Genomic DNA, 22,656 nt, shown 5'->3' with positions numbered 1-22,656 from the left:
TCCTGCATAATTTCCCATTTTATAACTGAGATATAAATCACATACCTTATTTATCATATTCAATGTGCATTCAAAAACAGCATCAAATATCTGAGGTATTTCAGCTGTTATATGTCCTCCTAACTTGTTGACAATAATAGCCATAGTACTAAGCACTTCTGGTTCTCTAGCAGCTGGGACATTTCTCTGATAATCAATGAGAACTGCATCCAACAGAGGAGGAACAAAATTTTCAGCTACCTATTAAAAATAAAAAATATTTATAAGTTTTAATATAGGCACTTGGTCACTAATATCAAAAGCTAGGTCACTGATGTCTCCAAGGTTTAGGCTGATCATCTACTGAAAACTGAGAAATCCTGTGCTTTGATTAGGTTTTTTTTGTACACTAAAACATTTTACCAAAAGAAACCAAGAAATCACAATAGAAAAAAACATATATAATTTGACCCCTGAAATAACCAACTTAGAGATACAAGCAGAAAGAATGATGATGCTATGCTGAGAATCCAATGAAAACAAAGAAATCACAATAGGCTGAGAAGTGCCATGAACATAGTATAGTTCATATCTATAATTACAAAAGAAACTAAGGCCCAAAACCAAGTGCCTGGCTCAAAGATACTGTGGAAAGACTAGGATTTTAGGGATACTGTCTATATGAGATGAATAAACCTAAAGGGAAGTCTTCCTAACTAAGATTGTATCCGTTTCTTCAATGGGTAACATCTATGGGGTAATATCCATGAACACCAAGGAACTCATATTTAACCAAAAGTACACTTTAATAAACAGAAATAATAATCCTCAAATATATGGTGATGGAAGGAGAACTGACTCTGGGTGGTGAACACACAATGAGATTTATAGATGATGTAATACAGAATTGTACACCTGAAATCTATGCAACTTTACTAACAATTGTCACCCCAATAAACTTTAATTAAAAAATAATCATAATCCTGTCACTTATTCTCATAAAAGGAATTGGAACTGTGCCAGAAAAACTGTGGGTTTCCATAATTCTCAAGAAACAGTCATATTAGGGTGCAATGTCTGTCTGTTTTAATAGGTTCTCATTTAAAGTGTGTACGATAAATACAACCAGTGTTTTAACTGAAGATTACTAGTGTTAATAGTGTGCTACTACACAAAATAGGTTTAGTAAGATTTGAAGGATGAGCACAAAATTATTTTTCCAATTACCCATTTGATGTTTCAAACTAGAAATGGTTCTCATTTCTACTCAACACTGACTGAAATTAATTCTTTCCCACCAAACTGGATCTGAAGTGTTTTTGAGTATCTTTGAATTCACTGCCCGAAACCTCAACGTAAGTCTTTGTTGTAAAATATGGCACCATTTGTTATTGTCACCACTAATACTCCTGAAATTTGCTCAAGCTACTGTAACTTGAGCAAAGCTACTGTAATTACGAACTTTACAATTCCTCAATTCATCCTACTTTCCACTTTCCAACTTTAAATAGTTCTGATCTTGTAATATGTTCAAAACCTTTCAATATTTAAATCTGACACCTTGAGAATTCCACAATTGTTTTTCTGAACAAATTTCCATAGAAATATTTATCAATACGAACAATGAATTAAAAATTTCAAAATTATAGAAGTAACACATTTGTAAACCACACAGCAGTGTTATTAACAGGGCAGGACTTTTTGTAATGTTCCAAGGACCACGATAATGAAAAGGTTTGACAATAACTAAAAATAATTTACATTTTTCCAAGTTGAGGCATAGTTTTTCTTTCTGGAAATGATTTATTAAGACTAAGAGGAATAAGAGTAAGAGACTTTCAAACCTTCAACTGGGAAAGCACTTTACTTTCTTTCAATGAAGAGGCAAACTAATGACAGCTTTGTAAATTGCTCTGAAAGTCATGAGGTACACAAACATTTCATGTGAACTACCCATGGAAAAATAAAAATGACCTATCTTTTTCAGCTATTTTGTTATATATCACCATATATCACCACCATCCCCAACAGCAATTTCTTTGGGAGATGGCTTATAACTATTTTAAAGGACTCAAGGACTCTAAGAAATAGAATGCTATAAAATAACCCCAAATGTAGACATCTAAATTATCTTTAAATTAGCCAAATGCATACAGAGATAAAGCATTATTTCATAGAACGCAGCATCAACTTAAAAAACATAAAACTACATCTCACTCACTTACCATCTGTGGATCATTGGACCGGCTCACCCAACCAGATATTAACTTTAAAGTTTCCCTTTTTACTGTTCGCATACTTCTAATCAATGGCTGCTTTGTAACCATCTCACCTAAAAGATACAATCAAGTGGAATCCAACTTGACAACTAAAATTCTACATTGGTAATTACATATGCTTCAGATACTATTAGTTCCCATTTACCATTAAAAAAATCTAAAGACAAAAACACCTAAAGATCAATTTACCGGGAAAATAAGACTTATTTTATAAGGAAAGAGGCATGCAACTGGTTTTAAAAAATGGTCTAGGGTTACCTGGAACATGAGAGGGGGACTAATTTAAATCTCTAAGAAACACTGAATGCTTACACTAAGGCAGTGAATGTAGAACTGAAGTTATACAACATTCCATAAGAATTCAAAATCACTTACCATTAGCTTGGATAGCTGCAGAAATATTTTCACTGAGGCACTTGTATACATTAAGCATATCTAAATAAATTCTCCCAAGTTGAATTACAAAGGGGTGTCCAACAGCTTTGCAGGCTCTCACATTTGTTTTCAATATGCTACCTAGCTGCTTGACTGTTTCAGGATCTTTAAGTATATCCACATTCTATGAAGGACAAAAAATAAATAAATAAATCCAATTATCACAAATAAATTATCCTTGTAATTACCAAAGCAAAAAATACACACCTTATACCAAATTTATAGTCACATCTATAATCCCAAACGGTAAAACAAACTAAGAATAGAGTGAAACATTCCTAATTTACAAAAAAAACCCACAAAAAAACCAAAAAACAATAAAAACACACCGTTATTTCTTTTTAATGTGTAAAAGCACAGACAAAAGCATTTATGGATCAGGCACACATGTGAAAGGTACCAAACTCACTACTTTTGTTAAGTAAGTCTTAAATTTCACTACAACTTTTACAAAAAGTAAAACAACTTACTTTGGTTGCCTGCTGGATTATGCTATCCCAAACTTGATTAGGGAGTAGCATGTATTTTTCTATCAAATGTTCTTGTACTGTCTGATCTGTTTGTGCACCAATCATGTACCCCACAGCTTCATAAAATGTATGGACCTATGTTAAAAGGCAGACATTTTATTTTTATGCATCATAAATAAGGAAAACGACATATACACAATTCACATATGTACTTTAATGAATTTTGTTAAAGTGTCAAAAACAATTCATATTAGATAGGAAAACAGCCTAAAAACTTCTGGTTAAATTTCTGAATCGCTATGAAAATGTCACCAGAGATATTTGAACTGAAACCAATAACAGCATTCTTTCTATCTCCCATTAATGAATTCTGATTAAAACAGGAGTCACTTTCTAAGAGAAATATGCTAAGTGCTCCCATACCTGTTGAGGTTGAAGATCACAAATTATAGTGTTAATGTTGTTCAAAATCTCATCAATAAATGGCATTACTTCTCCAACTTGAACCTGAACAAAATGCCTGCGGCATTTTTGAGCTATTTTAATGAAAGTATCACAAGCCATGTCCTGGACTCCATCATGGGTCTCTAACAAAACAAAAACATTTATCAAAAGTTTCCCGAAAAATTCTGTTTCTATTAAACAAAAATAACTAAATGAAATATATTAAGTAAAGAGAATTTACCGTGCATGAATTCAAACAGCTTGTTAACCACAGTCTTCAAAAATTTCCAGTGAGCTCTTAAAAATCTTGGATATTGACCTACTATGTACATGATATTTGATGCAATGATAGCTTTATTATCTTTGCCTCTTTTCTGTTCACATAATCCTAATAAATCCTGTAAAATAAGAGATATTTCAGTAATTTATAATAAGACTTATCTAATGGTTCCAGTTCATACATATCACTTGCATACCTTTATAACAGTAACAAGAAATCGTTTTTCATCCTCTTCATGCATTGCTCCACTAATGGAGCCTATTGCCCAACACAATGTATTTAAATTTTTCCATGACCATTCTGTACCATTCACTTGATTGTGAAGCTTTTCAGTCATTATTCTTTCTGTATCTACGTAATCCAGATGAGTAAGATAAACTACAAAGGAAGGAAAAAGGTTCCAGATGTTTCAAATGAAAAACTGAGCAAAACCCCTTTCAACAAGGGAACAGCAGCACATTAACAAAGATGGCTATTAACAGATTCAAAAACTAAGCATACCACATCTCCAAAAATAGTTCCACCCCAGAACAAAATTACAAAGATAAAAATCAAATTAATAGTATTTATTAACTTACCTAATGTTTCTCTCATATTCTTATACAAATTTATGGAATCTGTATCCTTCATGAATTCTCTTACAACTTCTCCCTGATCATTTTCTACAACCAATACTTCCTCTGGTTTAGCCATACGACTAACCATCAATAAACGAACCTTTTCAACAATAAGCCAGAAAAATGTGTTAGATCTCTGAAATCAGCCACACAAATATAGCAAGAAAAAATATGCACTTAACACCAATATAACAAAATTATTCCAATACAAAAGAATAAACATTTACAATGTTTTTCTACAACAGTGCTTCTCAAACTTCACGAATAAAAACTGTTAAGTTTCCAGTGTTTCATCCACAGACTGATTCAGTAATTAGGGGGTGGTCTCTTAATTTGCATTTCTAATAAGCTCACAGATGGTATTGGTGCTGCTTGTAAAACAACTACACTTTTGAAAACCACAGCTCTTACACGAATCCTTTTCATGTTCGTTTTCAACACGCATGGAGAAGTTGAATTGTTTTGGTAGCTCATTTATTTAAATAGATAAAAATAAAAGCCAGTACTTGTATTTAGTCCTCAAAAATCACAGGAAGTAACAGGAAGAGCCCTCAACCACCCACTTTACTGTTACCTTGGATAACACAGGCAGATACAGCTGTCTCCTAGGAGGAACATCAAAATGCTGACTTCCAGACAGTAACGGAGAGGCAGATGTAGAGAATGGGCTCTCTCTATACAATTCAGCTGCCAAATGATTCCAGTATTCAAGACAAATCTTAAAGATTTCAGTTTCCTCCACTTCTGACACCAACAACATATAATGAAGGGCCTACAAAGAAGACCAACGCTATTAAAATCCTTAGACATTATTATCCAAACTGCTTTCCACAAATTACGTTAAGTAGAAATAAAAATTCATCTTTTTATTTTGCATAACTCAGGTTTCATTATTCATGCAATACTGTAGAAATTCTCTAGGAACAGATTCTGCATTCTTCTGACATGTCTTAAAACACTTCAAAACCGTGTGTTAATGGTTGGTACCAATAGCAAAAAGGAGGCAACAATCCAAATGCCCATCAACTAATGAATGCACATACAAAATGGGATATATTCAGCCATGAAAAAAAGATAAAGTGCTAGTATATGCTATAACGTGGATGAACCTTGAAAACGGTAAATGAAAGAAGCAAATTATAAAATACCAGGTGTTATAACTCCATCTATAGGAAAACTTCAAAATAGGTAATTCTAGAGTCAGAGCAAATTAGTGGCTGCTAGGGGCTGGGGGAAAGAATGGAGGAGTGCCTGTTCTAATGGATACATCATCTTTATGAGTGATGAAAATGTTTTAAAACATATAGACGATGGTTGATAGTATACTGAACTGTATACTGGATTACATTTCAAGACTTTTCATCCTAAAAGTGATATGTCTGAATATCCTTTAACAATTTAATTTATATAAAAAAAAAATCAATTTAATTTTGATTACAAATTATTGATCTGGCGTTATGTAGAACATAAAATCAGTAAATTCTGCTTAACTGGATTTCAGAACTGACAACATTTATAATGCAGACAAGTAATAGGTAAGAAGATATGTTGAAAGATATATACGTTTTACAACAAAGGCACACTTTTTGCATTAAGAAGAATTTCAGAAGCCAAAGACTCCACAAAGCCTACCTCCATGAGGGTTTCCCTGAGATTTAGTCTTTTTTCTATAAGTTGACCATGTTCCTTAAGAAATGTGCAGAGAAACAAACTGAGATTTTGAATAAAGTTCTGTTCGTCATCTTTTCCATTTGAATATGCAAGTCGAATATTGGTATTTAAAGGAAGCATCTGCAAGTTTAAATATAGACTGTTAGTCTGTACTTTAAAACCAACCACAAAACACTACATTTAAGGCGTAAGATTCCTTCACCCTTTTACTAACAATAAACCAATTAAACGGTTTATTCTTCACAACTCCTTAATCTGTTATAACTGTTTTTGTACCTTTTTGTCCTAACTTCTGATGAATTTTTTTCCTTTAATGTTGCAAATAGTTAAGATTTCCTCAAAGACTATCCTTTGATACTTTCCACGTATCAAACTTTTCCCTCCAGTGTTATTAAAAACATAATATTCAATTCATTCAGATCACATGTACAGTAATGTGGTATTATGATTAACCTTCTAGATAGTTTCATATATAACTAATCAAATAGGACTGGACAGCCCTTCATTTCAGAGACAAGGTCAGAGCTGATATTAAACCCCAGATTTCCAATCTTCTGAATTCTGTAGAAATAATACTTTATTTCAAAGACTTTAGAAAATGTTAATAAAAACTTCTGGTTTACTCTTAATTTTATATAATAAATATGCAATCACATTATAGCTGATTATAGAAAGTTGTGCTGAAATGGTTCAACTCCAACCCAATATTTTCTAAGACACTAAAATTCAGTTTCTGTGTGTTTTTTCAAATTGGGGAATATCGGGGAACAGTATGTTTCTCCAGGGCCCATCAGCTCCAAGTCCAGTCGCTGTTTTCAATCTTTAGTTGCAGACGGCGCAGCCCACCATCCCATGCAGGAATTGAACCTGTAACCCTGTTGTTCAGAACTTATGCTCTAATCAACTGAACCATCCGGCCACCCCTAAAATCCAGTTAACTGTTGTATTACCTGTTTTAGCTGCATCATTGTCAGTGTAAATAGCGTTACAAATTGTTCCTCATATTGGCTTACACTCACACCAGCAATCTCAGTGAGGCACTTCAGAGAGACATTTCGAAACATTGGAACATTCAGGAACTATTAATTAAAAAAAGGAAGCATAAAATTAAATAGCCTGAAACACCTTACTTAAAATTAACTATTAAAAAATAAAGGATTTAACATCAGAAACATAGAGGGAAAAAAAAATCAAATAAATAGGTGATGTGTTTTGTTTTGCACATATATTTTGAGGAAATGTTATTATCCATCCAATATACAGTAAATGTTTTCTGAGCAAAGTGTGCTTTCTTTTGATGTGTCTTCAAACATCTAAAAAACAAAGTTGTTTAGTAACTTACCCAATACCTATTGTGTGACTTTTAGACATCATGTTTTCTGTGTAATCTAAGAAAGGCTCAAGGTTTATAAATACTTGCAATTTTAGGATATGGGCAATACACGTAAGATTAACAAAGGTGTCGGAAAACTAGGTGTTTCATATTCTTTTGTTGAGAAGTTATAAAAATGGCATACTATTTATTTGTGGATGGTAATTTAGTAAGCATCAAAAGCCTTAGAATTGGGCCTACTGACCTGATACTTACATGTATGAAATTTTATATAAAATAAATATTTGGACAAGTGCATAAATGTCCTGTGTATAAGAATGTTACCTGTAATACTGTTAAGGATAGGTAGCAAACAATTTTATATAAATTGTCTATCAATAAAATGATGGCTGCAATATTGTAAATTCATATATCAGAATACAACATGACCTATCAAGCCCGGAACAACAAAGCCCCAAATGTAAATTGTAATTGTCTGCTTTTATAGTCATGATTAAACACATTAATTTATTCATAGTATCAGCCAAGAAAACATCTGGAAAGATAATACAACCGTTAACTGTTTACCTCTGGATGAATAATTATAAGACGTTATATAGCTATTACACATTAGTTATAAGTTATCAAGAAAAAAAATAAGAGTTTCCATTTTGTACATTCTTTAACTTACCTCATTGTGACATATATATTAAACTAAAATCAAATCAAATCCATTAACAGTTCTTTGTCCACATGGAATTGGTGAAACTACATGGCGTTAAGTTGATCATAAGATTTTGACACTATTTCAAACAATTATTATACTAGCTGAAACTATGGAAAAGTTCTTCTGAGAAGGCTCTTCATCTTAGGAACAAGGCTGGTTATGGCTATGAATGCAGAATTTTTTTTATATGAAAGAGCATTATAAATTAAGAGACTATATGCAACTATTCAGTGACAAATAACTGAAATGTATTCACTATACCTTATAAATTAATGTGCTGATTAACTTGGTCTCAAAAATATATCCCAGTGGAATCCAGTTAAGAAATCTGAGCAATGTTTCCAAAGTTGCATGTACAAGTGGAGCATTTTGGGAATTTTCCTACAATAAAAACACACCTATAAATAACTATCTTCCTATAATTGTTATTTTTTAAAAAATAAAATTAAAAGCACTTACCATCACAAACTGGCAAAGCTGAAAGATTTGTGAGAACTCATTGCACATGCTAAAAAAAAAAACATCAGTTTAGAAGACAAATAGAAATAAATACTATTTACATACTAACAACAAATAGTAAACATTTCAGCAATCTGGTCATTAAAAACTTGAGTTACTTCTATTTAACCACAAATATCAACAACTTCATCAAAAGCTGCAAAGTTATTAAAATTACGTGCAATATGACCCTTATAACTCATCTATAAAGAAGTTCTATTTACAGAGCACATAACTTCGTTTCTTAGAGGTTGGTTTTTTGGTCATCATTACTTTAATAATGTAAATCAATCTAGTCTTTTTAATCAAGATAGTTAAATCAAAACTGTCCAAAATAAGAATCAGTGTTAAATATATCCCAAACCTTAAAATGTGCTCATACACCAAATCAGAGAAAATAAGAATCAGAGAAATTCTGAAGCTAGTTTGACTACATAAAGGTAGGTATACAGGGAATATGCTGCTTTGCCCTAATAAAAAAAAAGAAAAAATTATTACTAAGTGGGGAAAAAAAATCTGGCATGTAACAACAGGAAACCGATACAATGCAGGACAAGAATTCAGTTGACATTTGGACACAACTCATTTTCTTTGGAACCTGTAATTAAGTACTCACCATATAAAACAGAACCCCAAGAGTTTTTAGGGAACTCATAACCTATATTTCTTTCACATGTGATAAATATGGTTTTATTTTGCTGTGACAACATAAGTTTAACACTACATCCTTTTCAAGCATCCAGATTTAGAATATTAGACCCACTGTAGGATTACTTAAATTTGTAGTAAAGAACAATTAAAAGTAATTTAACATATTATCGATCACAGTGCCTTCCAAATTTAGTCTATCTCCAAATTCCTTGAAATTATTTGAGAAATTACTTAAAATTCCAAAACAAAATAATTACTTGCCTGTCTTTTAAATGCTTAGCTTTCACTTGGGTTATCTGTCCACTAGAGAAATCAAATACTTCTTCACTCAACAGTTTAAGAATCACCATATTATTCTGACAGAGGCTTTCACTGGTCCTACTTGCTCCAACAATGTCACTGATAAAAGTTGGCCAGTGTTTTGGCCATTCTTGTTTCAGTATCTAAAATAAGACAGGAAACGTTAATTTTATTCCACTTGTCAATGGCAAAAAAAAAAAACAAACTTCAAAGAAATTGTGTCATACTAAAAACAGGAACAAATATGAACCACTTTCCATTTTCTTCTCCTTGATTAAATTAGATGTGCCACGTTCTGTAGAATACACTGGGTAAAAAGCGTAACACAAAGTCCTCTGCCTCAAATGCCCCATGACTCCTCTCAATTATCCAACTGATCTAATCTGGCATTAATGCATATGTATATCAGTATATGCCAGATAGATATATGCAAATTATCCTAGGAAACTCAATGATCTAACTCTAACCGATAAAACGGTGATGAGCAGGGAAACACATTTTCTTCGGCTGAAATCTGGCCCTTAAAATACATAACAGGGTTTGGAAATACAAATTTGGAAGAAAGGAGGCATTACAATTGGGGATGAAATCATCTTTGACCTAATGGCCCAATGGACTATATTAGAACTTATTAAATAGAAAAGTATATTTTTCTCTCACACACCAATTATTTTTCTCAGGAAAATTTTTTTTGAGAAATAAAAATAGGTAAATATGAAATTTGTAAAGTTAAAATATATAACCTTTGAAAAATCAACTAAGTACAGAGATCACGCAAAGGAATGCTAAATACAAAGGCAAAGATTTATGAATTAAGATTGACACAGATGACATGGAAAGGAAACTTGCACAGTACCAAACAAATTAGAAAATTTTAAACAAGTTCAACCATACTGGAGCCATAGAAGTGATGAGTTTATAGTATTTGATGTTTCCTACCACAGCAAATTTAACAATTTCAAATGTTAGACAGTAGGTTAACTATAGTCATGCCTCAGTTTTTTAACGTAATCCGTTCCGGAAGACCGAGATCTGAAATGTTCAAAAACAGCCAACAGCTCGGCCTCAGGATCTTACACTCAGTGGAAGTCACGTGACATGTGCAACTTCCGAGGCATGTTCAAAAACAAACATTTTCTTCCAGGTTTAAAGCATTCGTAAATCGAAATGTTCATCAACGGACATGTTCGAAAACCGAGGTACTACTGTATTATAGTTACTGCAAAGACTACTATCACTACTCTGGAAGATGTTGGTCCAGTTATTCCATAAAGAAGGTTCAAATATTTTGTTCAAGTAATCAACCTAACTGGAACATTTAATTCTTCTGAGGACAACAGTGAATCAAGCTTACCTGAACAAGAATCATATTCAATTTCCCGATATACACCTTTTCCTTCTATGAAAAGAAAAAGTTAAGATTAAATGAGGGCCTAAAACAGACCTAAGAATATAAGTATAGGCAACCCCCTAGAGAAAAATTATTGTAGATCTATTGAAAACGATTATGAATATGTGTTTGTAGGTCTATGATAGAAGCAGATGTAAGTTGAAGATTAAGTTTTTAAATGATTTTACATTCTCACAATGATCTCCAAAAAAGCTCTTACCTCTACACAAGTTGGGTCAGATGACGTCTTGATAATGAGGCCAACAACATACTTTTTTATTCCTATGAAAAAAAAAATTTCAACATTTTTATAGCATGCTAATAAATCTTCAGTAAGAAAGACTGGGGTAGGAAGAGAGCAAAGCACAGTCAGGTAATATGCCTCAATCTCATCCCCAATGTTGGCATTTTTGGAAAATATCATTTTAATGTACTACTCCATTAAACTCTTAGGTTTTTTGGTTAACCTTTACAAAATACAGATTTAACAATTACAAATTATTACCTTCTAAGGTATTCTTTAATTCTGTACTAGTCAAGTACACCAAATCTGTGAGTTTTAACTAAAAAGTACCACAATGGACCAATGTTATTCATTTAAATAAACAGGCACATCAACTTATTTTTGTGGGTTAAAACTGCAAAAACCCTGAAGATGTAACTTTGTGAGCATTATAAAGACGTTTATATAAAATACTTAAGGTCAGGTATTATCCTTTATTTTAACTATAACATTAAACTAATCCTGAAAACATAATTTTAACTTGTTCCCCACTATAATGTAGAAAAGCATTAAGGAGAAAGTTTTGTTTGTAATATTTTTTACTTAAGGCCCCCTTAATAGTAAACCTATTCTTTAAACAGTTAAGACTTCATGCCTTTGATTTTCATTTGCATCATTTAGAATTTACAGAGCACCTACTATATGTTTTCTTAAAGTAATGTGGAACACCTATATTAACACACCCTAAGGGTCTGAAGCAGGATCCGTAATTAAACAATTATTTCCCATTACATGAAATAAAAACCAACCTTACATCTGTTTAAGACTTTGCCACCAAAAGATTTATGAAGATTTTAAATTTTCAGAGCTATCTGAACTTTGGAAATACAGATCAGTTTGTGAAACTGTGTGTTCCAAGCCTCATCTAACAAATAGGAACACTGAACTCAAATTTTCAACAAGGGATTTGCAGAGAAATTTATCTATAAGAATTAGCATGAAATACAGCCAACTTGAAGGCAACAAAATACTTAGTTGATTGTAAAACTACCTTAATAATCTTCATAAGCTAAAGTATTATTTCACTTTTACCTACGGCTCCCCTTCACTGGTACTTGAAAAGTTTTTTTTTTACAATGTGGTGAAACTGGCCATTTCCTTTAATGTTCCAAATGAAAACATTTAAAAAAGCACTAGTTATGAAAATAACTTTCATAATTGTGGGAAAAAATTATTAGTACCATAAAACCAAATATGATCAATGGAAAATGTTAAATATTCATTGTGTAATAGATGTTTAAAAACGTTTGACAGCCATTTTAAAATTTCTTAACCGATTGTTAATACACAGCACATACAATCTAATGAAAACTATGTCACTTAACATTTTTAAAGTTGGTTCTACATTATTAAGCAAAGACACAATACTAACTACTGTGTACAAGACCCACCAATGAATGTTAAAACAAAAGGGCAAACCTTCAGGACAAATGGAATATCCGCATAGTCTTAAATTATTTCCCTGAGATTACTTACCACTTTCAAAGTGAAAAACAGTTAATTTTGTAAATAGAAAGCCAACAGGCACCACCATAACCAAATGATAAAGGTTAACATGTGAACAACTAAACATAGTGACATTATGTACCCGCTGGTTTGATGGACAGAGGACAAAATATCACCTGTGTGTATTTTTGCTTAAAAAATGTGGAGCCTCAAATTTAATCATGAGAAAATAACAAGACAAACCTAAAGTGGAAATACACGATACAAAATAACTGACCAGAACTCGTGTCAAAGGTATATCAAGCAGAAATTAACAACTGTCACAGATTAAGAGAATAAAGAGACGCACTAAATGAATTGTAGAACAGAAAAGGGACATTAGAGAGAAAACTTGTGAAATTTGAATTAAGTCCATAGTTCAATTAATAGTACGGAACTAGTGTTAATTTTCTTGTTTTGATCATTTTATCATGGTTGCGTAATTTGTTAGTATTAGGATAAACTAAAAGGTGTGAGTGCATTCTGTACCTTTTTGGGCAACGTTTGTATCGTGTAAAATTATTTCAAAATATTAAGAGGCTTTGTGAACACACAAAATAAATGGGTCAAGTTTTAATAAGGTGATTTTTAAATAATGGAACAATTAGGGGAACCAAATTTATTTTAAAATGAGAGCTAAATTATACCATTTCAGGTAACCCACAACAACCTCATGTGTTCTAATATCCATTAGACCTAAAGGAAACATAATTCTGGTATCACTAACCTTTCTGTTCTTTACACATAAGTTACTATCATTAAGGCCCTAAAAAAATAAAGGACAATTCTAAAATAAATAAAAAGTAAGCATCCCTCTGAACCTCTTAATACAAGCAACACAAATTTTAAAACAAAAATAAAAATACAGCCTATTCTGATTAAATGACTGACAGTACCATGTAGTAGAGATTCAGTAGTTTTCTTCTAAATCTGTCATAAGGAACAGACAATGTCCAGATGCCTCTCTTTGGAATATGTATGATTTGGAGGCTTTCCTCAGCCTCAGGGAATACAAAACAGGATCAAACAGATCCTTCAACTTTTCTGTTACCAATGGAATCATTAATTATCTTCACCCTCCTTTCAGAGGCTTCTAAAATTCACTGTAGATGGAGCAAAGGGTAAAAGACGAAAAGAGGATAAAAGTAAAATAGTAAAACTGGAAGATACCTGCAAACAGTCTCAATTTAATGTCACTCTACCAAGATCAGTACTTCTATCTCTCCAAAAAATTTGAACTATATATAAACACCTTTTTGATAAACTGCTGTCCTTTGAATGTTTGTCTAAAATCTCCTACTGCTAGGTACCAGAGCTTATCTGATCAAACACCCTAACTCCTTCCCCAAATTTCTTCCTGTGGTTTACCCAAAACTTAAAAAAAGTAATTAAGAATACCTTTACAATTGTGAACTATATCTTAAAAAGAAGGTATACAGCGGTACCTTGGTTTTCGAACATAATCTGTTCCGGAAGACTGTTCAAGTTCTGAAACATTCGAAAACTGAGACACAGTTTCCCCATAGAAAATAATGCAAAACGGATTAATCTGTTCCAGACCTTTAAAATCAACCCCTAAAACTGCAAATTTAGCATGAATTTTACTATCTAATGATACCATAGATCCATAAATTTACGGCGTTCATAAACGGAAATGTTCATCAATGGAGACATTCGAAAACCAAGGTACTACTATAAAAGCAATGGTTTCATGCATATCAAGGTAGAAAAATCATGTTTACAAGTAGCAGAAAAAGGCTTGGCTTCTGAGATTTTGACAGAAAATGACATATTCCCAGTATCTTATGCATTGTTCCCAAGAAATCAGTCCATCAGTTGCATACGTGACATTTATGTAAAACAAATTTCTTAAGGTACCTCTTTAATGACCCCTTAGTCAGTAAAACTAGTATTAATCTAAAATTATCTGCTTCCAATTATGTGAATGTGAAATGTAAAGTGAAAGTGTATGTGAAGAACCTGGGATATTCATTCCTACAGCTTTCTAAACTCCTCCTTGGGAAACAGGATAATCTGATGTTTATTAAATAAAAATAATCAAGAACATTTTACTAACGAGTTCTCATTAGTTTTGTCTTTGTGACCAGTGCATTTTTTTAAAAACTTTTATTTAAATGTGTTTTTCCAGGACCCATCAGCTCCAAATCAAGTAGTTGTTTCAATCTAGTCATGGAGGGCGCAGCTCACAGGCCCAGGTGGGGATCAAATCAGTAACCTTGTTGTTAAGAGCACCATAGCCTAACCAACTGAGCTAACCGGCCAACCCCCTGCAATTATGTTTTTATATGGTTACTACATCATCAAGTTTTTCAAAGGATTCAATAAGTAATTTGGCATATTTATATCTATTCACTCAATATAAACAAAAAATTCACCCCCAAAGTTTTGAAACTAAGCCCTCAAAATTACTTACTGAAAAGTGTTACTTTTTTTAAAAAAAAAGCCATGTATTTCTACAAAACAAGATACACTAGTATAAAAACGCCTTACTAATCAGAAGGCATCTTATAACATGTAAATTTTTCCAAATCCAAGAGTTTATGCATGCATGTTTTATAATCTAACCCTATTTTCTCAATGTCAAGAAAATGTCATTGACAGTCTCAGTTTTAAAAACAGAGCAATGTCAAATACTGTTGTTTCCCCAAAAATAAGACCTAGCCGGACAATCAGCTCTAATATGTCCTTTGGAGCAAAAATATAAGACCCGGTCTTATTTTACTATACGACCCAGTTTTATATAATGTTAATACCATGTCTCATATTAATTTTTGCTCCAAAATACACATTAGAGCTGATTGTCCGGATAGGTCTTGTTTTTGGGGAAACACGGTAGTCAATATAAACTTAACAGTGGACAGTAATCAACTTCAGCTAGCTAAAACGGTGAGATTTAAGTAAATCCTACCCTTACTTAGTTAACACATCATGTTGCAAGTTGTTTACATAGCAATATTAATAATCTCACCCCAGCAACATCTTTCAAATATTGGATATTTAATAAGGTAAGACATGCACTACTGAACCCAATTTTCATAAAGAGAATTCATGAAAACCCTTTAAAATGAGAACTTACTAAGACTGACTACAACATACTAATGGTGACGTATTCCCATGGAAGCAAAAGTCCTACTTTCAAAACTTAAACCATAATAGTTGTACATATGGTACCTAGTAATAGATTGCCGTGCAGTAAGTTTTCAACCACATATAGGAGTATTCCTATTAAAAGAAAACTGCAGTCCTGGTCAAGATGTAGGAATAGGTAAACACTGCGCTTGTCTCCTTTCACAACCACATCGAAATTACCACTAAACTACAGAATAACCATCACCGAGAACTCCCTTTAGTCTAGGTGAACAGAAGTCCTATAACTAAAGATATAAGAGTCACATCGAGACTGGTAGGAGGAACAGAGACATTGAAAGGGCTGGTCCCACACCCGTTAACAATCTCAGTTGTGGAGGATCCCCCCTTCACGTGCCCTCCCAAAGAGCAAGGGGTCCCAACTCCACACCAGGCTCCCTAACCCAGGATTCCAGTGCTGGAGAGAGAAGTCCCCATAACTTCTGGCTGTGAAAACCAGCAGAGATTGTGGCTGAGTGAGACAGAGGGATGCTGGAGTCCTAGATACTCCTCTAAAAGGGCCCCAGCGTGGAATTACTGACTGAGTCTCTGAGCCGCTGGGGCAGCAGCTGAAAAGGCACCAGAGACATACAGGGAGGAACCGAGTTATCTGCTTCAGGGGGAGGGCTGGAAGGGCAACTTCCAGACATAAGTGCTGAAAGAGGCCACTGTTCCTTTGTTCAGCCCTCCTCATTCCCACTGTGCACAGGCAGGCGGCCTCCCTGAGTCTCCATCAACCTGGCTTCATCAACCTACAGATTACCTGCCTGGCCCTGGTGATTCCAAGACCCCACTCTCCCACCCAACATGTGGACCCACCCAAGCTGTGCTTCCTTCCAGTGGCTTTTCCATACAAATGGCCTCTCTTGGCTCACGCTGTGGACTTTCCTAAAATCTCTCAAAGGTTCACAAATTCAAACAAGCAGCATATAGGTCTCAGTTCACAGCTTATCCTCTCCCAGGCACCTCCATGCCCAGTACAGGTGAAATGTATCTGTGGAACGCTTTGTGGCTTATGACAAGTGGTCCCAGGTAGGGCACAGGCTGTGGCTGAACCTGGCCTGGGCAGGGTCCCTCCCAAACGACATGTCCAAAGGGGAAACTGGGCAGGCACTAGAGTCCTGACTAAAACAAATCCTGCTCTATGGGGTCAGCCTCTGCACAGCAGATCCACTCTCTGAAGGTCAATCCCTCCACTGACATCCAAACACCAACCAAGCCTCAACTACTTCAGGTGGGCATATGTAACCCACTCAAGGGACTCAAGGGACACATGTGGAGCACCTGGCTCAGCTAACCAGGAACATTGTGCCACTGGGCCCCACCGGATACCTACTACGTAAGGCCACTCTATTTATACCCAGAGACATAGCAGCCCTACCTAATACATAGAAAGAAACACAGGGAGGCAACCAACATGGGGACACAAATAAACATGTCCCAAATGAAAGAACAGAACAAAGCTCCAGAAAAAGAACTAAACAAAATGGAGACAAGCAATCTAACAAACGCAGAATTCAGAACACTAGTTATAAGAATGCTCAATAATCTCTGGGAGAACTTTAACAAAGGACTAGGAAACATAAAATTGGAGATAGAAAACATAAAGAACCAGTAGAAACGAATACAGTAAATGAAATAATAAACACTACATTAGAGGGAATCAAAAGATTAGATTAAGCACAGGACAAATCAGAGATTTGGAAGATAAGGTAACAGAAAACACCCAATTAGAATCCAAAAAAACAACAAGGATTGTGTAAGAAGTCTCTGGGATAACATTAAGCAAACCAATATTCACTGGGGTACCAGCAGGAGAAAAAAGCAAGGTATTAAAAACCTATCTGAAGAAATAATGACAGAAAACTTTCCTAACCTGGCAAAGGAAATAGACATACAAGCCCAGGAAGTACAGAGTCCCAAACAAGATGAACCCAAAGAGGCCCACCCCAAGATACATAATTAAAACGCCCAAGTTTGTTAAAGACAGACTCTTAAACGCAGCAAGAGAAAAGCAGTTAGTTACCTACCAGGGTTCTCCCATAGACTGCCAGCACATTTGTCAACAGAAACTTTGCAAGCCTGGAAGGACTGGCAGGAAATATTCAAAGTACAAAAAGCAAGGACCTACAACAGAGATTACTCTACCCAGCAAAGCCATCATTTAGAATGGAAAGACAGATAAAGAGCTTCCCAGACAAGAACAAGCTAAAGGAGTTCATCACCACCAAACCACTATAAGAAATGTTAAAGGAACAAAGATAAAAAACATGAGTAATAAAATGTCAGTAATTACGTATCTATCAACAACTACTTTAAATGTAACTATAAATGATCCAATCCAAAGACATAGAATGGTTGAGTGGATAAGAAAACAAGGCCCTTATATATGCTGCCTACAGGAGACTCTTCAGATTGAAAGACACACAAAGACTGAAAGTAAAGGGATGGAAAAAGTATTTCATGAAAATAGAAAACAACAAAAAAAGCTGGAGTAGCAATACTTATACCAGACAAATAGACTTTAAAAAGAAGGGTATAACAAGAGACAAAGAAGAACCCAGTAATTGCACCTCTAGGTCTTTATCCCAAGAAACGCAACACACTATATGCTCTTTGCATCATTTACAATAGTCAAGATGTGAAGGCAACCTGGGTGTCCATCAATGGATGAATAAAGAGGTGGTACAAATATTCAATAGAACGTTACGCAGCCATAAAAAAGAATGAAATCTTGTCATCTGCAACATAATGAATAGAACAAGAGGGTACTGTGATGAGTTGAGTAAGTCAGACAGAGAAAGACAAATGCCATTTAATTTCACTTATATGTGGAATCTAAAGAACAAAATAAACAAAACAGAAACAAACACAAATACAGAGAACATTTTGATCATTGCCAGATGGGAGGGGGGGTGTTGCGGAGATGAGTGGAAAAGGTGAACTGATTAAGAAGTACAAATGAGTAGTTACAAAACAGTCATGGGGATAAAGTATCGCATGAGGAATATATAATCTATAATATTACAACTATGCATGCTATCAGATGGGTACTTAATTTATCAGGTTGAACACTTCGTTAAGTCACATGAATCACTATGTTGTACACCTGAAATATAATATTGAATGTCAACTCAAACTGAAAAATAAGTTACTAAAGAGAAAACTGTACTCATAAACAAATATGTGAGTAAAACAGTTGCATATTTAGATTACTCTCCTTCACAGTGGCTAATTTTTATATACCTGAAAATAGGAAGCCTTAATATATTATTACAAAAGTAAAACTACAAACAGGCAAATTGAGTTCAATCCAGTTTCAACTATTGTGCAATACTTAAAGTATCCAATCAATTTCACTTTATATATTTATTAGCTGTAAAAATGCAAATTTGATACATCCCTTCATCAAAGCCACGTATAAATGAAAGTTAGGGCTCTTTTCCTGTGTCATACATTTATTACAAACATGTGTCTATTTAAACCACCAAACCAACACTGATCATCAAAAAGACAGTCACCAAAATGTAGTGCTCTATAATACCTGTCCTCTTTCCCTTACTGGCCAAAGAAATCCAGAATATTGTTCCTACTTACCACTCAATGAAATACTTGTGAGAACAAACAGCAAATAGCTAAAACCAATTCAAAAGCAGGAATTCTTAACCTAGGGCTCCCACAGATAGGCTAGAATCAGATTTTAACTTATTGCTTATATGTTTAGCAATTTCATGAGGAATGGACCTGTAAGAACCTTCATCATTTTTAAAAGGTTTTATGGCCTCAAACAGATACTGAATAGGAACTCTAAAACACATGTATAAAATAAAATTTACATTTGTAACATCTTTATAATAGCCAAAACGTGAAAACAGCCCTAATGTCCACCCATATGTGAATGGAAAAATAAAATGTAGTGTGTATGTGTATACATATATATAAAACATACATACATATACATACATATATATAAAATGGAGTATGTATCAAGCTTTTAAAAGGAATACAATTCTGACATATGACAATATGGATGAACCTTGGAAACATATGCTAAGTAAAACAAACGAGTCACAAAAACAAATACGGCATGACTGCTCGTGTGTTCCCTAGAATAGGCAAATTCAGACACACAGAAGGAGTAATAGTGGTTAACAAGGACTGGGGAGAATGTGTGACCGAGTGCTAATGTTAAGTGGGTAGTTTCAATTTGAGGTGATGAAAAATTCTGGAGATGCATAGTGATGATGGTTGCACAATGTTGTGAATGTACTTAACACTAAATTATATACTTCAAATGCTAAACATTGTTATGTATATTTTATCACAATTTTACTTTATTAAAGGTTTAATATTTCCTGTCACAAAACAACAACAAAAATCAATTTTAGCAAAATCCACCCTCCTTTAATAAAAGTCTGTTTTAAAGTGGTTCCTGTCTCCCATTGCTATGTGGATGCAAGCAATTAGGCATTGTTAGGTCTCAAGTAAAGACCTCTTATGAAAGGTCCACATAATTGGGACCAAAGTGTTACCTATATGAGAAGTGGTAGGAAATTACTTTCTGTCAATTATGTATGATACTAAAATAGAAGATTTGAAAACACTGCCTTGTTTTGCAAATTATAAAATATACATTTAATAAGTATTAACTATCTTTCTTTTATTATCCCTTCATGGCGCAAAACTGGGAAAAATATACAAATAAGAGAACCCACCGGTCAAATCTGAGATTAGACTGATGAATTTGCTTGAGAGCCCAAAACCTTAAATTTTCTTTTCAAAATCACCAAAAAAGGAAACTACTACCATCTATGTTCAATAGCGAGTAACATTATCAACTTACAACAATATACATACAAATAAATAGCTGATGTGAAAGAATGCTCAACATCATTAGTCATTAGAGAAATGCAAATTAAAACCATAAGAAGCCAGAAGTAAACACACTGACCATTCCAAGTTTCAGTGAGGATCTAAAGCATATTCATATACTAGTAGTGAGAAAATTATACAACCATTTGGAAAACAGTTGGAGAGCAGTTAAACATACAACTACCATATGATGCAGCCATTCTACTCCCAGCTAATCAAGTGAGTGACAGGAAGTGTGTGGGGGGGGGGACAGGTAGGTAAGGAGAGGGTATTCACATAAATGAAAATCCTGATTATAGTGGTGGGTATATGCGTAAGTCAAAACTTATCAAATTGTACACGTCAACATATGCAGTTTATTATGTATGTCAAATATACCTCAATAAAACTTAAAAAAAAAAAGCAAATGCAATTTCTAAAAGCCAATATTGCTTAAAGGCAATATACTGAACATGTGATCTTCGATACAATGGGAGATTTTAAGCATGGGAGTGAACCGATTATTTGTTTCTAAAATATGCTAAATCCTTTCTAGTGACTATAATACAAGGAATGCACAACAGTTGGGCATTTAAGGAGCCCAGTTAGGAAGCTATTGCAGAACTTTTTTCAAGATAACTTGAGACTAGTATATGGTTATTTGGTGAAGTGGAGATATTTTCGTGGGAGAAAAAAGAACTGCCAACATATACGCTGTGTTTATTCATACTGAGCACCTAGAAGTACAGAGGGCTTTAGATACGTTACACAGCTTATATCTTATCTCAATAACCTTGCAAGACAATCAAGATTCAAAGAGGTAAAGTAACTTATGCAAGATCATGTAATAAATGCACCATTTGCCTCATTCCAAAGGAAAGCACTGTATAAAACCTTATGGGTAAAATCAGCTTTGGTCTTTTAACTTCCTAAATTATAACACAGAACTGCACAACTCAGAAACTTGAATTGTCCAACTACCTTTAAGCAACCAAATTCCAAAATGTCCAATTATGACTTGATCACTTTGGACTATTTTATTAATTCATCATTCCTCTTTCCAATGTCAGCGAATTCATTACCTCATGAAATCATCTATAAGCCATATGTCCTCATAGAGTAAAACATGATCCTTTGGTTTAAATGTAAAATAGGTACCCTTATACAGATAACCGTTTTTCCGGGAGAAACAAAGGAGTCTTTTAGTGTCTTCCTTCCTCCTTTACAGTTTGAACTCTCTAAATCATGTACAAAAGTTATTTTTACAAAGGGAGAGGGATTACTTGGATAATGAAAGTTAATATGCAGCCAAGATAGAGATTCAACACCATTGTCAGTCATTGTGTACCTTTAATTAAAGTGACTAGCAAACACTCCCTATCTGGAAACTATTCTGTTTCACATATTAAAATATCTCCATCTTTCTTAAGTCAAAAATATTTAGCCTTTGACCTATAACTCACCTATGCAAATATTCACTTCAAAACTTAACCTCAGATATCAATTACATATACATACGTAATTTATGAATGCAATATTGGCAAAGTCATTAGGCCCTTAAAGTAATGAAGTAAATTGGGGAACACTAACTCAATAATAAGCAATTCATTAATAATAATATATACTGACAAATATATACCAAGCTATAAGGATGCAATAAAGACATTCTCTGATCCCCGACACCATTAAAACTAACATTTTGGAGGATAAGGACAGTGAGAAAAACAATGACAGCCAAGTGTGATAAATGTTATAGTGGGGAGTGGGAAAAACTCCAAATAGAAATATTTTTCTGGCCTAAAGCAAAAATGATAAAAACCAGAGCAACGTAGTAAAT

The 22,656-nt window shown here is 33.9% G+C and overlaps 1 protein-coding gene across 4 annotated transcripts in view; it reads right to left on the bottom strand.

Moving 5' to 3' along the window:
• The window catches only part of XPO1 (exportin 1), a 42,997-nt gene that overhangs the window by 4,642 nt on the left and 15,699 nt on the right, over positions 1–22,656 (bottom strand). For all 4 annotated transcript variants that reach the window (XM_081069151.1, XM_081069149.1, XM_081069150.1 and 1 more), the window contains 16 exons: positions 11,274–11,335; positions 11,018–11,062; positions 9,625–9,806; positions 8,674–8,722; positions 8,476–8,595; positions 7,126–7,254; positions 6,137–6,295; positions 5,079–5,276; positions 4,466–4,604; positions 4,084–4,265; positions 3,849–4,005; positions 3,587–3,750; positions 3,164–3,298; positions 2,634–2,817; positions 2,205–2,311; positions 46–240 (listed from right to left, as the gene is read on the bottom strand). In XM_081069151.1, the coding sequence (XP_080925277.1) occupies positions 46–240; positions 2,205–2,311; positions 2,634–2,817; positions 3,164–3,298; positions 3,587–3,750; positions 3,849–4,005; positions 4,084–4,265; positions 4,466–4,604; positions 5,079–5,276; positions 6,137–6,295; positions 7,126–7,254; positions 8,476–8,595; positions 8,674–8,722; positions 9,625–9,806; positions 11,018–11,032 (2,115 nt within the window). In that variant the 5' untranslated portion in view covers positions 11,033–11,062; positions 11,274–11,335. The remainder of the gene's footprint in view (positions 1–45; positions 241–2,204; positions 2,312–2,633; positions 2,818–3,163; positions 3,299–3,586; positions 3,751–3,848; positions 4,006–4,083; positions 4,266–4,465; positions 4,605–5,078; positions 5,277–6,136; positions 6,296–7,125; positions 7,255–8,475; positions 8,596–8,673; positions 8,723–9,624; positions 9,807–11,017; positions 11,063–11,273; positions 11,336–22,656) is intronic.

This window comes from Rhinolophus hipposideros (genome assembly GCF_964194185.1).
Source record: "Rhinolophus hipposideros genome assembly, chromosome: 12".
Lineage (NCBI taxonomy): Eukaryota > Metazoa > Chordata > Mammalia > Chiroptera > Rhinolophidae > Rhinolophus > Rhinolophus hipposideros.
Note: the sequence above shows the minus strand (reverse complement) of the source record. Positions and strands in the feature narration are given on the sequence as shown.